This window comes from Leucoraja erinacea, chromosome 2, assembly GCF_028641065.1.
Source record: "Leucoraja erinacea ecotype New England chromosome 2, Leri_hhj_1, whole genome shotgun sequence".
Lineage (NCBI taxonomy): Eukaryota > Metazoa > Chordata > Chondrichthyes > Rajiformes > Rajidae > Leucoraja > Leucoraja erinaceus.
Genome location: NC_073378.1, coordinates 31,802,611 through 31,818,344, shown reverse-complemented (window position 1 = coordinate 31,818,344; position 15,734 = coordinate 31,802,611). Strand labels below are relative to the sequence as shown.

Below are 15,734 nucleotides of genomic sequence, written 5' to 3'. Positions count from 1 at the left end.
TAACTTTTTCACACAGTGGGTGTGTGGAACGAGCTGTCGGAGGAGGTAGTTGAGGCTGGGACTATCCCAATATTTAAAAAATGAGTTAGACAGGTACATGGATAGGACAGGTTTGGAGGGATGTGCACCAAACGCAGGCAGGTGGGACTAGTGTAGCTGGGGCATGTTGGCCGGTGTGGGCAAGTTGGGCCGAGTTCCTGCCCACCACATGTTCAGCCATCCCCTTGGCTTCGAGAGCAAATTCTTTAGTTAACTTAACTCCAGCACAGTGAAGCGGCGAGTCTACCACTGCGCCACCGTGCCGCTATGTACAAAAAAAAGATCTTGGTACACGTGATAATAAAGGAACCACTGATCTCCTTGGGCACTAAATGGTTCAGATATGTTCCTTAGAATGTTAAATTCATAAACTTTCATCAGTCCGTCAACCCTGAAAATGTGGCAAGTAGTATTTAAACTGAGTTAACGTTTAGTCAGTGACTTGTAAATATCAATAGTCTAAACGCAAATTTAATAGTCACCATCTACAGTTCAGTTCGGAAATACAGCATGGAAACAAACCCTTCGGCCCACCGAATCCCGCACCAACCTGCGATCCCCGCACACTAACACATCACGACACACACTAGGGACAATTTACGCTTACACCAAGCCAATTAACCTACAAACCTACACATCTATGGAATGTTGGAGGAAACCGGAGATAGCGGAGAAAACCCACGCAGGTCACGGGGAGAACGTACAAACGCTGTACAGACAAGCACACATAGTCGGGATCGAACCAGGGTCCCTGGCGCCGTGAGGCAGCAACTCTACCGCTGCGCCACTATGCCGCTCCTTCTTCCCATGCAAGAATGCACCATTGCAAGACAGACAGACTCAGTGGGCCGAAGGGCCTGATTCCACACTGTTTCTCAAAACTGCACTACATCAAGCCAATGAACCTACAATCCTGTACATCTTTGGAGTGTGGGAGGAAACTGAAGATCTCTGAGAAAACCCCAAGAAAGACCCAAGAAGCTGGAGAAACAAAGCGGGATGGGCAGCATCCCTGGAACGAAGGAACGGGTGACGTTTCGGGTCGAGACCCTTCTTCAGACCAAAGATCCTATAGCGGAGCAAGATAGATCACTCCTGCTAAATGCAATGGGCTGACGTGTAGTACGCAACGGAACGGAACGTGGGCCTTTTTTTCATCCATTTCCGTAAACGGACCGGACACGACTCGCAGTGTAATCAACGTTGCAGGGGAACTGTTTGTGTTAATAAATTAAAATTCTGAAAATGAGGAGAAGATTTTTACCAAATAACTGTTATTTTTACGAGGATGTTTCAGTACCCGGCTTCCGTCTCCGCACTAGTATCCTATGGGATCTTTGGTGGGAAGACGGAAGCCGGTTCTGGAAATGGGGCCTTAAATTACCCATGAATCTGCCCATGACCGTACTATGTCTTTTTCGCCGATTGATCTATCTTGCTTTGCTATAGGATCTTTGCTTCAGACTGATGTGGGGGTGACGTTTCAGGCCGAGACCCTCCTTCAGACTGCCCCCTGCCCTCCCCGGCCTCTCTACTCTTGAAGACTTACTTGGATTCCATGCGTGTTATCCGCTTGTTGAAGAACTCGTCCACTCCCTCATCCACTCGATCCGTAAGGCCGTTCTGCTCGGGCTCCGGACACTCTGTGGCCGAGAGCTATGGGAAAATAACTTGTCCTTAATTCAGAAACATAGACCATGTGTCTAAATAGTCATCGTCACTCCGAACCATCTTGATGCCCCCCCCCCCCTTTTGTCAACAGTATTAGTAACCAAGTTCACTAGTTCGGTTTAGTTTAGAGATACAGCACGGAAACAGGCCCTTCGGCCCACCGAGTAAGCACCGACCAGCGATCCCCGCACACTAATGGGCCTGTCCCACTTTCGAGACCTTTACAGGCGACTGCCGGCACCCGTGACAAGTCACTAAAATTTTCAACGTTGAAAATTCAGCGGCGACCAGAAAGACGTTACGACCCTTTGGAGATCTCTCATGACCATACAGGCGACCCTTGGCGACATGTTCGTGAGAGGTCTCCTAGGGTCGAGAGAGGTCTCCAAAGAGTCTTGGCGTCTTTCTGGTCGCCGGGTGCCGGCAGTCACCTGTAAAGTTTGCGTAAGTGGGACAGGCCCGTAAGTCTATCCTACACACACCAGGGACAATTTTATATTTTACACCAAAGTAATTAACCGACATACCCGCACGTCTTTGGAGTGTGGAAGCAAACCAAAAATGTCGGAGAAAACCCATGCAGGTCACAGGGAAAACGTACAAACTCCGTACCCATACAGCACCCGTAGTCGGGATCGAACCCGGGTCTCTGGCGCTGTAAGGCAGCAACTCTGCCGCTGCCCCACCGTGCCAGCCATAAGGAGCAGAATTAGGTCATTCGGCCCATAAAGCCTATGGGCTTGTATTCACTGGAATTTAAAAGGATGAGAGAGAAACATCTAAAATCCTTAAGGGATTGGACAGGCTAGAAGCAGAAAAAATGTTCCCGATGTTTTGGGAGTACAGAACCAGGCGTCAGAGATTAAGAATAAGGGGGAGGCCATTTAAGAATGAGATGAGGAAAAACCTTTTCACGCAGAGAGTTGTGAATCTGTGGAATACTCTGCCACAGAAGGCAGTGGAGGCCAATTCACTGGATGTTTTCAAGAAAGAGTTAGATTTAGCTCTTCGGGCTAAAGGAATCAAGGGATATGGGGAGAAGGCAGGCACGGGTTATTGATAGGGGACGATCAGCCATGATCGCAATGAATGGCGGTGCTGGCTCGAAGGGCTGAATGGCCTCCTCCTGCACCTATTTTCTATGTTTCTGTGTCTATGAGCTCGCACCGACCAGTGATCCCCTGCACATTAACACTACCCTACACACACGAGGGACAATTTACACTTAGACCGTGCATACAGACCCAAGGCATTTAATGCACAGACCTCCACCTGTGTTCCCTGTTTCTATGTTTCCAAGTCTACTCAGCCACAAGAAGCAAGCGGAGTGAAGCGTAGGTTTGACAAACTCAAAATGACTTACGGCAGTCTTGCTCGATGGCAGCTTTTTGTTCCTCTTGGGTCTGGACTTTGTATAGTGTTCCAGCTTCTTCACTTCATCAGAGGGGAGTTCATTCATCATACTGCTGGGCCGTGAGTACCGATCCAGCTTGCTGTAGGCGCTCGATCCAGGAGTGGAGTCCTCATAGTGGACCGGGATGTCCTTCAGGGCCTTATCCAAGTCAAACTCCATCTCTGCACCAAGCAATAAATGGAGGTCAGGAATCGAATATAGGAGCAAAGAGGTCCTATAGAGGTGCAGTTGTACAGAGCCCTAGTGAGACCACACCTGGAGTTTTGTGTGCAGTTTAGGTCCCCTAATTTGAGGAAGGACATTCTTGCTATTGAGGGAGTGCAGCGTAGGTTTACAAGGTTAATTCCCGGGATGGCGGGACTGTCATATGCTGAGAGAATGGAGCAGCTGGGCTTGTACACTCTGGAGTTTAGAACGATGTGAGGGGATCTTATTGAAACATATAAGATTGTTGAGGGCTTGGACACGCTAGAGGCAGGAAACATGTTCCTGATGTTGAGGGAGTCCAGAACCAGGGACCACAGTTTAAGAATAATGAGTAAGCCATTTAGAACGGAGACGAGGAAACACTTTTTCTCACAGAGAGTGGTGAGTCTGTGGAATTCTCTGCCTCAGAGGGCAGTGGAGGCAGGTTCTCTGGATGCTTTCAAGAGAGAGCTAGATAGGGCTCTTAAAAATAGCGGAGTCAGGGGATATGGGGAGAAGGCAGGAATGGGGTACTGATTGGGGATGTTCAGCCATGATCACAATTGAATGGCGGTGCTGGCTCGAAGGGCCAAATGGCCTACTCCTGCACCTATTGTCTATTGCCAAATCCCAAGCATTGGAATTCTCTGCCACAGAAGGCAGGTGCAGGCCAATTCACTGGACGTATTCAAGACAGAGTTAGAAACATAGAAACATAGAGACATAGAAAATAGGTCCAGGAGGAGGCCATTCAGCCCTTCGAGCCAGCACCGCCATTCATTGGGATCATGGCTGATCGTCCCCAATCAATAACCCGTGCCTGCCTTCTCCCCATATCCCTTGATTCCACTAGCCCTTAGAGCTCCATCCAGTGATTTGGCCTCCACTGCCCTCTGTGGCAGGGAATTCCACAAATTCACAACTCTCTGGGTGAAAACGTTTTTTCTCACCTCAGTCTTAAATAGCCTACCCCTTTATTCTAAGACTGTGGCCTCTGGTTCTGGACTCGCCCAACATTGGGAACATTTTTCCTGCATCTAGCTTGTCCAGTCCTTTGATAATTTTATGTGTTTCTATAAGATCTCCCCTCATCCTTCTAAACTCCAGTGAGTCAGATTTAGCTCTCAGGGATAACGGAATTAAGGGATATGGGGAGAAAGCAGGAACGGGTATTGATTTTGGATGATCAGCCATGATCATATTGAATGTTGGTGCTGGCTTGGAGATCCGAATGGCCTATTCCTGCACCTATTTTCTACGTTTCTATGTCTATGAGTCCGCACCGACTAGCAATCCCCCGCACATAAACACGGCCCCACACACACTAGGGGCAATTTAGACTAGCACCCAGAAGACAAACTCAAGGCAATTAACCTACAAACCTGCACCTATTTTCTATCTTTCAAAGAGTTCATGTTCACAAGTGATAGGAGCAGAATTAGGCCATTCGGCCCATGCTGAAATGATTCAATTTATTGTCATTGTCAGTGTACAGTACAGAGACAACAAAATGCATTTTTAGCATCTCCCTTGAAAGGGAGACACAGGGCGTCGCGGTGTGCCCGCGCCTGCCGCCGTACATTCCATTACAGGCAAAGGTGGGTGAAGTGTCTTGCCCAAGGACACAACGACAGTATGCACTCCAAGCGGGATTTGAAGGCTACCTTCCGGTTGCCAGCCGAACTCTTAGCCCATTGTGCTATCTGTCGCCCCGTCAGGTCTATTCCGCCATTCAATCATGGCTGATATAAGATAGGCTGGAGTAACTCAGTGGGGCAGGCAGCCTCTCTGGAGAGAAGGAATGGGCGACGTTTCAGGTCAAGACTCTTCCTCAGACTGAGAGTCATGGGAGATGATGGGGGAGATAGAGAGATAAGGAAGTGTGAGGTGTGAGAACGAGACATCAAAGGGAGTGGAGATCATGGGAGGGGATGCATTGAGAGGGGATGTTGCAGAAGTGTCGTCGTGGAGAGGTGGAAAACTCCTTCAAAGTAAGCATACCTCGAGGAGATTTCGCAGTGGAGCGGACGAGATGTGTAGGAAGGAACTGCAGGTGCTGGTTTAAACTGAAGATGGACACAAAATGCTGGAGTAACTCAGCGCGACAGGCAGCATCTTTGGAGATAATCTCTGGCTGATCTATCTCTCCCTCCTAACCCCATTCTCCTGCCTTCTCCCCATAACCCTTGACGCCCTTACTAATCAAGAATCTATCTGCCTCTGCCTTACATATATCCACTGACCTGGCCTCCACAGCCTTCTGTGGCAAGGAATTCCACAGATTCACCATCCTCTGGCTAAAGAAATTCCTCCTCATCGCCTTCCTAAAGGAATGTCCTTTAATTCTGAGGCTGTGACCTCTAGTCCTGGACTCTCCCACTAGTGGAAACATCCTCCCCACATCCACTCTATCCAAGCCTTTCACTATTCAGTAAGTTTAAATAAGGTTCCCCCTCATCCTTCTAAACTCCAACGAGTACAGGCCCGGTGTTCCATTTTAAACCCCCCCCCCCCCCCCCCCCCCCCCCCTTCACCTTAAAGCTTTGCCCTCTAGTACATGTTATTCGCATCCTGGGGTACAGGTTCTGGCCGACTATGACTGGTCTTTTTATCGGAGCTAACAAACTATTTAGAAACATAGAAAATAGGTGCAGAGGTAGGCCATTTGCCCCTCGAGCCAGCACCACCATTCAACATGCTAGAGGCAGGAAACATGTTCCCGATGTTGGGGGAGCACAGAACCAGGGGCCACAGTGTAAGAATAAGGGGTAAGCCATTTAGAACGGAGATGAGGAATCACTTTTTCACACAGAGAATTGTGAGTGTGGAATTCTCTGCCACAGAGGGCGGTGGAGGCCGGTTCTCTGGATACTTTCAAGAGAGAGCTAGATAGGGCTCTTAAAGAAGGTATTGGAGTCAAGGGATATGGGGAGAAGGCAGGTACTTATTGTGGATGATCAGCCATGATCACATTGAATGGCGGTGCTGGCTCGAATGGCCTACTACTGCACCTATTGTCTATTATCATCCAAAATCAGTACCCAGTTCCTGCTTTCTCCCCATATGCCTTTATTCCGTCAGCCCTAACAGCGCTATCTAACTCTCTGTTGAATACTTGTTTATTGAATATTTGACTGTGTTTCTGTGAATTGAAAGTGACTGTGAAGAAATCATCCTTAAATATATGTCAATAAGAAATGGAAGCCGCTCAATTGATTCACCACAAGATGGCGCTCATTTCTCACGAACAGCTCCACCATCTCTAGCAGGAAGTAAAGATGGTGGTGCAGCGGTAGAGTTGCTGCCTTGCAGCGCCGGGGACCAGGGTTCGATCCTGACTCTGGGTGCTTGTCTGTACGGAGTTTATTTGTTCTCCCCGTCTTCTCCGGTTTCCTCTCACGCTCCAAAGACCATATAACCATATAACAATTACAGCACGGAAACAGGCCATCTCGGCCCTACAAGTCCATGCCGAACAAATTTTTTTCCCCCTTAGTCCCACCTGCCTGCACTCGTACCATAACCCTCCATTCCCTTCTCATCCATATGCCTATCCAATTTATTTTTAAATGATACCAATGAAACGTACAGGTTTGTAGGTTAATTGGCTTTGGTAAAAATTGTAAATTGTCCCTCGTTTGTGTAGGATAGCGTTAGTGTGTCGCCGGTCAGCATGGACTCAGTGGGCCGAAAGGCCTGCTTCCGCGCTGTATCTCTAAACCAAACTAAACAGTGTGTAGGAAGGAACTGCAGATGCTGGATTACTCCGAAGATAGGCACAATATGCTGGAGTAACTCAGTGGGCCAGGCAGCATCTCTGGAAAGAAGGAATGGGTGACATTTCAATAGACAATAGGTGCAGGAGTAGGCCATTCAACCCTTCCAGCCAGCACCGCCATTCAATGTGATCATGGCTGATCATCTACAATCAGTACCCCGTTCCTGCCTTCTCTCCATATCCCCTGACTCCACTATCTTTAAGAGCCCTATCTAGCTCTCTCTTGAAAGTATCCAGAGAACCTGCCTCCACCGCCCTCTGAGGCAGAGAATTCGCAGACTCACAACTCTCTGTGTGAAAAAGTGTTTCCTCACCTCCGTTCCACATTGCCTAGCCTTTATTGTTAAACTGTGGCCCCTGGTTCTGGACTCCCCTAACATCGGGAACATGTTTCCTGCCTCCAGCGTGTCCAAACCCTTAATTATCTTATAAGTTTCAATAATATATCCTCTCATCCTTCTAAACTCCAGAGTGTACAAGCCCAGCCGTTCCATTCTCTCAGCATATGACAGTCCTGCCATCCCGGGAATTACCCTTGTGAACCTACGCTGCACTCCCTCAAAAGCAAGAATGTCCCTTCCTCAAACCAGAGGACTAAAACTGCACATAATACTCCAGGTGTGGTCTCACTGGGGCCCTGTATAACTGCAGAAGGATCTTTTTGCTCCTATACTCAACTCCTCTTGTTATGAAGGCCAACATGCCATTCGCTTTCTTTTCAGGTCGGGACCCTTCGGGCTGAAGGGTCTCAACCCGAAACGTCACCCATTCCTTCTCTCCAGAGATGCTGCCTGTCCTGCTGAGTAACTCCAGTATTTTGTGTCTATCTAAACTTCATGCCCTCATGACAATTGTGAAGCTTATTAAAAAAAATAAATCTATCCGCTTGTTCCAATTGGGTTTGCGGACTAATAAAATACTTGAGGTAGAACAGAATTCCCCTTTTCCTATTAAAACGCGAGTTTTGTAACTTAATCGTTTGCTGTGATGTAGCTCTATAATTCTTTTTAAATTTACCAGCAACTTTGCCAGTTTCCAAGAATTTTTTCAGTATCGGTGAGCATTTAGGAACAGCGAAGACAGACACCAAATGCTGGAGTAACTCAGTGGGACAGGCAGCATTAGGAGGAATGGGTGGCATTTCGGGTCGAGACCCTTCTACAGACTGATGTCAGGGGAGGGGGCTGGACAGAGATAGAATGTAGTCGGACACAGTAAGACTGGTGGGAGAACTGGGAAGGGGGAGGGGATGGAGAGAGAGGGAAACCAAGGGCTATCTGAAGTTAGAGAAGTCACTGTTCACACCGCTGGGGTGTAAACTACCCAAACGAAATATGAGGCGTTGGTCCCCCAATTTGCGCTGGGCCTCACTCTGACAGTGGAGGAGGCCCTGGGCAGAAAGGTCAGTTTGGGAATGGGAAGGGGAGTTAAAGTGTTGAGCAACCGGGAGATCAGGTAGGTTAAGTCGGATTGTGCGGAGGTGTTAGCGCTTGGTCTCGCCGATATACAGGAGTCCACCTCCGGAACAGCGGATACAGTAGATGAGGTTGGAGGAGGTGCAACTAAGGTTGCCAACTGTCCCGTATTAGCCGGGACATCCCGTATATTGGGCTAAATTGGTTTGTCCCGTACGGGACCGCCCTTGTCCCGTATTTGACCGCTACTACTCGGGTTGAGGGGACTGTCGGGTTGGAGCGCAGCGTCCGGCCCCGCCTCACCCGTCCCGACGTAGTGCAGCCCATGGAGTGCAGCAGCAGCGCCTCGCCCGTGGCCCCGTCGGTCGGCAGCCCAGCCAGCTGTGCGACCTTCGGACCTTCGCTTACCGCCGACACCACCACCACCCCTCCTTCTCATGGCCGATCATCGGTTCACGAGTTGGATGGGGTGTTGGTCATTGCGCGTGACGTCGCCTGGGCCAAAACTCCTCAGCTGGGCCCGCCGGCTGGGCTTTGTGTGCAGTCCAGCACCCGGGGCCAACTCATCATTCACCCAGCCACGGCCGAGTCGGTCAACGAATTGCCGTTGGGAATTTGTCCCTTATTTTGACCTTTTGTCCCTTATTCGGGAGTGAGAAAGTTGGCAACCCTAGATGCTAGTGAACCTCTGCCTCACCTGAAAAGGAACAGCGGGCTGCTTAGGGCTTAATTGATCAGATTCCAGATGAAAGTAAAGACATGAAGATTCGTTTACCAAAAGCTCTGGATACAGGCCGGAGCATGCGGCTGTGGATACTTTTCCTCTTCGACTTGGGAGTCATCTGCCGCATAAAACATAAGTCTGGTTAATCATTCACAGATCAATATTATTTCATCCCACCTAACCATCTTACCACAACAGTGCTGAACTATGGCATGTAGGAAGGAACTGCAGATGCTGGTTTACACCGTAGACACAAAGTGCTGGAGTAACTCGACGGGACAAGCGGCATCTCTGGAGAGAAGGAATGGGTGACGGTTCAGGCCCAGACCCTTCCCGACCCGAACTGTCACCCATTGCTTCTAACCAGACATGCTGCCTGTCCCGCTGAGTTACTATCTTCGGTGTAAACCAGCATCTGCAGTTCCTTCCTGCATTTTATCTCCAGAGCCTTGCATAGTCACAGCTGTATCATTCATATAGGTTCTGGGAGCAGAATTAGGCCATTCGGCCCATCGAGTCAACTCCGCCATTCAATCATGTCTGATCGATCTTTCCCTCCAAACCCCATTCTCCTGCCTTCTCACCATAACCCCTGGCACACGCACTAATCAAGAATCTGTCAATCTCCGCCTTAAACATATGCCATTGACTTGGCCTCCACAGCCGTCTGTGTGGCAATGAATTCCACAGATTCACCGCCCTCAATTCCAAAGAAGATTGCCTGCACCAAAGGTATAATAAGACATCATTAGCTGAACAATAGTTATTTCACGCTAACACGGTGGAGCAGCGGTAGAGTTGCTGCCTCACTGCGCCGGAGACCCGGGTTCGATCCTGACTACGGATGCTGTCTGTACGGAGTTTGTACGCTCCCCGCGTGACCGTGTGGTTTTCCCCGGGTGCTCCGGTTTCCTCCCACACTCCAAAGCCGCACAGGTTTGTAGATTTATTGGCTTCGGTAACATTGTAAATTATCCCTCGTGTGTGTAGGATAATGCTAGTGTACGGGGTGATCGCTAGTTGGCGCTTCCTAGATGTGCTGAAGTTGAAAGTAAAGTCTAAAGTGCCCTGCATTGTCCCGACCTTTTCTCCTTTCCATCTTTCTCTCCCCCTACTACAATCAGTGTGAAGTGTCCCAAACTGAAATATTGCCTCTCCAAGTCCTCCTGTGATGCTGCTGAATTATTCCAGCACTTTGTGTATTTTAAAAAAAACCAGCATCTGCAGTTCCCTATCAGCTGGGACTCAAAAATGCTGGAGGAACACAGTGGGTCAGGCATAATCCCTGGAGAACAAGGATAGGTGATCCCTCTTCAGACTGAGAGTCCGGGAAGAGGGAAAGGTTAGATAGGGCTCTTAAGATAGCGGAGTCAGGGGATATGAGGAGAAGGCAGGAACGGGGTACTGATTGTGGATGATCAGCCATGATCACATTGGCTCGAAGGGCCGAATGGCCTACTCCTGCACCTATTGTCTATTGTCTAAAATATGTGCAGGATTGGGCCATTCAGCCCTTCCAACCAGCATCGCCATGCATTATGATCGCAGCTGATCATCCAGAATCAGCACCCCGATCCTGCTTTTTCCCCCATATTCTTTGATTGCGTCAGTCCTCAGAGCTAAATCTAACTCTCACTTGAAAACATCCAGTGAATTGGCCTCCACTGGCTTCTGTGGCAGAGAATTCCACTGAGTTATGTGGCTGCTGAGGGTACAAGCTGAAACATGCAGCCACGCTGCTGCAGGTCCAGAACTGATGTGAAGAATGTAGAATGAGGCACATGGAATGTATCTCACACTATTACCTCCTCAGGCCAAGTCTTTAGCCTAATAGAAAATCTAATTGCACACAGTGAAAAAGCAGAGGCACAGTTTCCGCACCTTCAGAGAAGGCTTTAGACTTAAGACTTAAACTAGTATAGTTTAGAGATACAGCGCGGAAACACGCCGAGTCCACGCTACCCGACGATCACCGCACACTGGCACTATCCTACACACATGGTGTACTGTGAGCAAATTTGGGCCCCATATCTGAGGCTCTGGAGAGGGTCCAGAGGAGGTTTACAAGAATGATCCCAGGAATGAGTAGGTTAGCATATGATGAGCGTTTGACGGCACTGGGCCTGTACTCGCTGGAGTTTAGAAGGTTGAGGGGGGGACCTCATTGAAACTTACAGTAGAGTGGAAGGCCTAGATAGAGTTGATATGGAGAGGTTGTTTCCACTAGTGGATGAGGTCGTATCACAACCTCAGAATTAAAGGACTTTCTTTTAGGAAGGATATGAGGAGGAATTTATTTCAGAGGGTGGTGAATCGGTGGAATTCATTGCCACAGAAGGCTCTGGACAATAGTCAATGGACAGTAGGTGCAGGAGTAGGTCGTTCGGCCCTTTGAGCCAGCACCGCCATTCAATGTGATCATGGCTGACCACCCACAATTAGTACCCCGTTCCTGCCTTCTCCCCATATCCCCTGACTCCGCTATCTTCAAGAGCCCTATCTAGCTCTCTCTTGAAAGTATCCAGAGAACCGGCCTCCACCGCCCTCTGAGGCAGAGAATTCCTCAGACGCACAACTCTCTGCGTGAAAGCCGAGTCAATGGATATTTTTAAGGTGGAGATAGAAAGATTCTTGATTAGTACGGGTGTCAGGGCAGAAGGCAGGAGAATGGGGTTGAGAGGGAAAGATAGACCAGCCATGATTGAATGGCAGAGTAGACTTGATGGGCCGAATGGCCTAATTCTGCTGCTATCACATACGAACCTATGAAAAGCTTTTCACTGTACCTCAGTGCACATGCCAGTAAACTCAACTCAACAACACCCGATATTGAAGAACCATTCAACCATTGAAAAGCAAACTTGAACAATCAGTTAACACATGCATCATATGTATCAGTTCCAGCTCTTAATCAAAGGACATTAGAGTTGATACTGAAGGGCCTGTCCCACGGCGACTTTTGCAGCGACTGCCGGCATCATTGACTGATGAGATGACGTATTGACGCGCTGTGTTTTTTCCAAGTGTCGCAACATTTTTTTAGTCGCCGCTGGATTCTTGAAATGTTCAAAAGCTTTTGCCGGCAATCGGCGAGAAAAAAAGTGGGACAGGCCCTTGAGTCGCACACAATTCAATAAGCAAACCAAAGTGAATAATCGAGAAGCCAAGAGTGGGCAGAGGAATACTTACACTGGTACAGCAGAGAGTCTCCATGCAGCAAAGGGAGAGATCAGAAGATGAAGAAAGAAGAGACATGATAAATATGCAGTTGTATTTCAGAAAGATAGGGTCACCAGCACATGATTATTTAACATTCAAAGCTTGAGATGCTGCAGAACGGGCAACAAACTACAAAGTGGATAGACACAAAAAGCTGGAGTAAATAATGGGCCTGTCCCACTTACGCGACTTTTTCGGCGACTGCCGGCCCCCCGTCATAGGTCGTTGCAGGTTGGCAAAGATTTTGCACATGTTGAAAATCCAGCGGTGACCAGAACAAGGAACGACTCATTGGGCGACTACTCACGACCTTACAGGCTTCACCCCGCGACATGTTGCCATGGAGTCGCCTGTATGGTCGTGAGTCGTCTCCTCAGTCGCCCAAAGAGTCGTAGCGTCTTTCTGGTCGCCGCTGGGTTTTCAACATGTTGAATATTTTCGGTGACCTGCAACGACCTGCAACGACCTATGACGGGTGCCGGCAGTCGCCGTAAAAGTCACGTAAGTGGGACAGGCCCATTACTTAGTGGGACAGGCAGCATCTCTGGAGAGAAAAGAATGGATGACGTTTCCCATTCCTTTCTCTCCAGAGATGCTGCCTGGCCCGCTGAGTTATTCCAGCTTTGCGTGTCTGTCTTCGGTTTAAACCAGCATCTGCAGTTCCTTCCTACAGACGACAAAGAGGGTTTGCCGGCCCAGATTAAGCTGCAGCAACTACGCTGTCTAAAACATTTCAACCACGTTCGGTTCCATGAAAGGACACAAAGTGCTGGAGTAGCTCAGCGGGTCAGGCGGCATTTTTTGGAGGGCGTGGATCGGTGACGTAAACGACGCAGCTGCTGCCTCACAACGCCGGAGACCCGGGTTCGACCCTGATCGCGGGTGCTGTCTGTACGGAGTCTGTACGTTGGTGTGACCATGTGTTTTCTCCGGCTGCTCCGTTTTCTTCCCATACTCTAAAGGCGTAATGGGTTATGTGTGTATGAAGGAACTGCAGATGCTGGTTTACACCAAAGATACGCAGAAAATGCTGGGGTAACTCAGCGGGCCAGGCAGCATCTCTGGAGAGAAGGAAGAGGTGACTTTTCAGGTCGAGACCCTTCATCAGACCCCGAAAAAGGGTCCCGACCCAAAACATCACCTATTCCTTTTCTCCAGAGACACTGCCTGCCCCGCTGAGTTACTCCAGCGTTTTGCGTCTACCTTCAGGTTTGCAGGTTAGACAATAGACAATAGGTGCAGGAGTCGGTCATTCGGCCCTTCGAGCCGGCACTGACATTCAATGTGATCATGGCTGATCATCCACAATCAGCACCCCGTTCCTGCCTTCTCCCCATATCCCCATGACTCCGCTATCTTCAAGAGGTCTAGCTAATCTCTGAAAGCTTCCAGAGAAACCGAGGTAGACTTTAATTGGTCGTAAAAGACCCTTCATTGTCAGGGTTTGTTTCCCGTATCTCTAAAAAGCACTCCGGGTTGGGACCTATTCTTCAGGCAGCATCTCTGGAGAACATGTATACACCGATTTCCTTGCTTCTCCAAGAGCGACCGCACGTCACTTCCTGCCCCGCTGAGTTGAACTGTCCAGCTATTTTGCGTGACTACCTTCAGGTTTGGGCATGCATTAGACAATAGATAAATGTAGGCTGCAGTAGAGTAGGCCATTTATCTAAATAGCGTCAAATTGGGAAAAGGGGAAGTACAACGGGATCTGGGGGTCCTTGTGCATCAGTCTATGAAAGTAAGCATGCAGGTACAGCAGGCAGTGAAGAAAACGAATGGCATGTTGGTCTTTATAACAAGAGGAATCGAATATAGGAGCAAAGAGGTCCTTCTGCAGTTGTACAGAGCCCTAGTGAGACACACCGCGAGTATTGTGTGCAGTTTTGGTCACCGAATTTGAGGAAGGATATTCTTGCTATTGAGGGACTATTCAATATGGTCATGGCTGATCATCCAAAATCAGTACCGCGTTCCTGCTTTCTCCCAATATCCCTTGATTCCGTTAGCCCTAAGAGCTAAATCTGAATCTCTCTTGAAGTCATATGCTAATAGAATGGAGCGCCGTGCGACGTCCAAATTCAGTCGGCCCGCCTTCTGCCCAGCTGATTGGTGAGTATGATGTTGGGACCAGCCTTGCACAACTCCAGACGGCTCCGCAGTTGGAAGTGGGACTTGCCCCACAAGGCCGTATACCTCAAGCCACCACGTTTGGTCGCGCTAGACGCATGCAGTCGCATGCTGGTGGGACAGGCCCTTAACTCTCTCTTGAAATGATCCAGTGAATTGGCCTCCACCACCTCCAGTGGCAGAGAATTCCACAGATTCACAACTCTCTGGGTGAAAAAGATTTTCCTCATCTCAGTCATGTGAATAAAGAGAAGCTGTGTATGAAGGAACTGCAGATGCTGGTTTAAACCGAAGATGGACACAAAATGCTGGAGTAACTCAGTGGGACAGGCAGCATCTCCGGAGAGAAGGGATGGGTGACGTTGCAGGTCGAGACCCTTCTCCAGACCAAGGAAATGTAGTGCAGTTCATTGTTAACTGAGGGTAGGTAACAACAAAGCAAACAGAGATTAAATATGGTCGGAGCCAGACACACTGGTCGGAGAACTGGGAAGGGGGAGGGACGGAGAGAGACTCTCAACTCTAAGCGAAACCTTATTTGGTCAAATGACAGAGAATTTAACTTCAAGCAGTCTATCTCAGTGACAAGCATATATTTTCCAGCATCTCGCAGCCTTCCACGTCTTCAAAACACACTTCCAGTAGATTAGCACGAGGCTGCTATTGACAGACCGCTAATTTGCCTGTCAGGAAGCAGATTATTCAAGCGACTGCAGAATTAAAGAGTATTATTTAAACTAAAACGTAATGTGTTTCAATTCAAGCAATTTACTGCAGCCGCACATAAATACCGCCTTGCCCCTCAACCTCGCAGTCACGTTCATGGACGTTGGATTTGCACAGTAATTGCTTATTAAATTTGCCATTCATACATACAAATGCAAGCTCCCAGTTAATGACGTGCCAATCAACTCTCGGGCTCAACTCTGAACAATGAATAGTAAAAGGCTTGCATCGAGTGAATGTGGAGAGGATGTTTCCACTAGTGGGAGAGTCTGGGACCAGAGGGCACATAGCCTCAGAATTAAAGGACATTCTTTTAGGAAGGGGATGAGGAGACATTTATTTAGTCAGAGGGTGGTGAATCTGTGGAATTCATTGCCACAGAAAGCTGTGGAGGCCAAGTCAGTGGATATTTTTAAGGCGGAGATTGACTTG

The 15,734-nt window shown here is 48.7% G+C and overlaps 1 protein-coding gene across 4 annotated transcripts in view; it reads right to left on the bottom strand.

Moving 5' to 3' along the window:
- Positions 1–15,734, bottom strand: part of LOC129708531 (F-actin-uncapping protein LRRC16A-like) — a 301,981-nt gene that overhangs the window by 34,507 nt on the left and 251,740 nt on the right. For 3 of the 4 annotated variants that reach the window (XM_055654335.1, XM_055654351.1, XM_055654347.1), the window contains exons 30-33: positions 12,417–12,434; positions 9,279–9,345; positions 3,074–3,285; positions 1,589–1,695 (exon numbers count right to left, since the gene is read on the bottom strand). In XM_055654335.1, coding sequence (XP_055510310.1) covers positions 1,589–1,695; positions 3,074–3,285; positions 9,279–9,345; positions 12,417–12,434 — 404 coding nt within the window. The remainder of the gene's footprint in view (positions 1–1,588; positions 1,696–3,073; positions 3,286–9,278; positions 9,346–12,416; positions 12,435–15,734) is intronic. The other variant, XM_055654341.1, reaches the window with a different exon arrangement.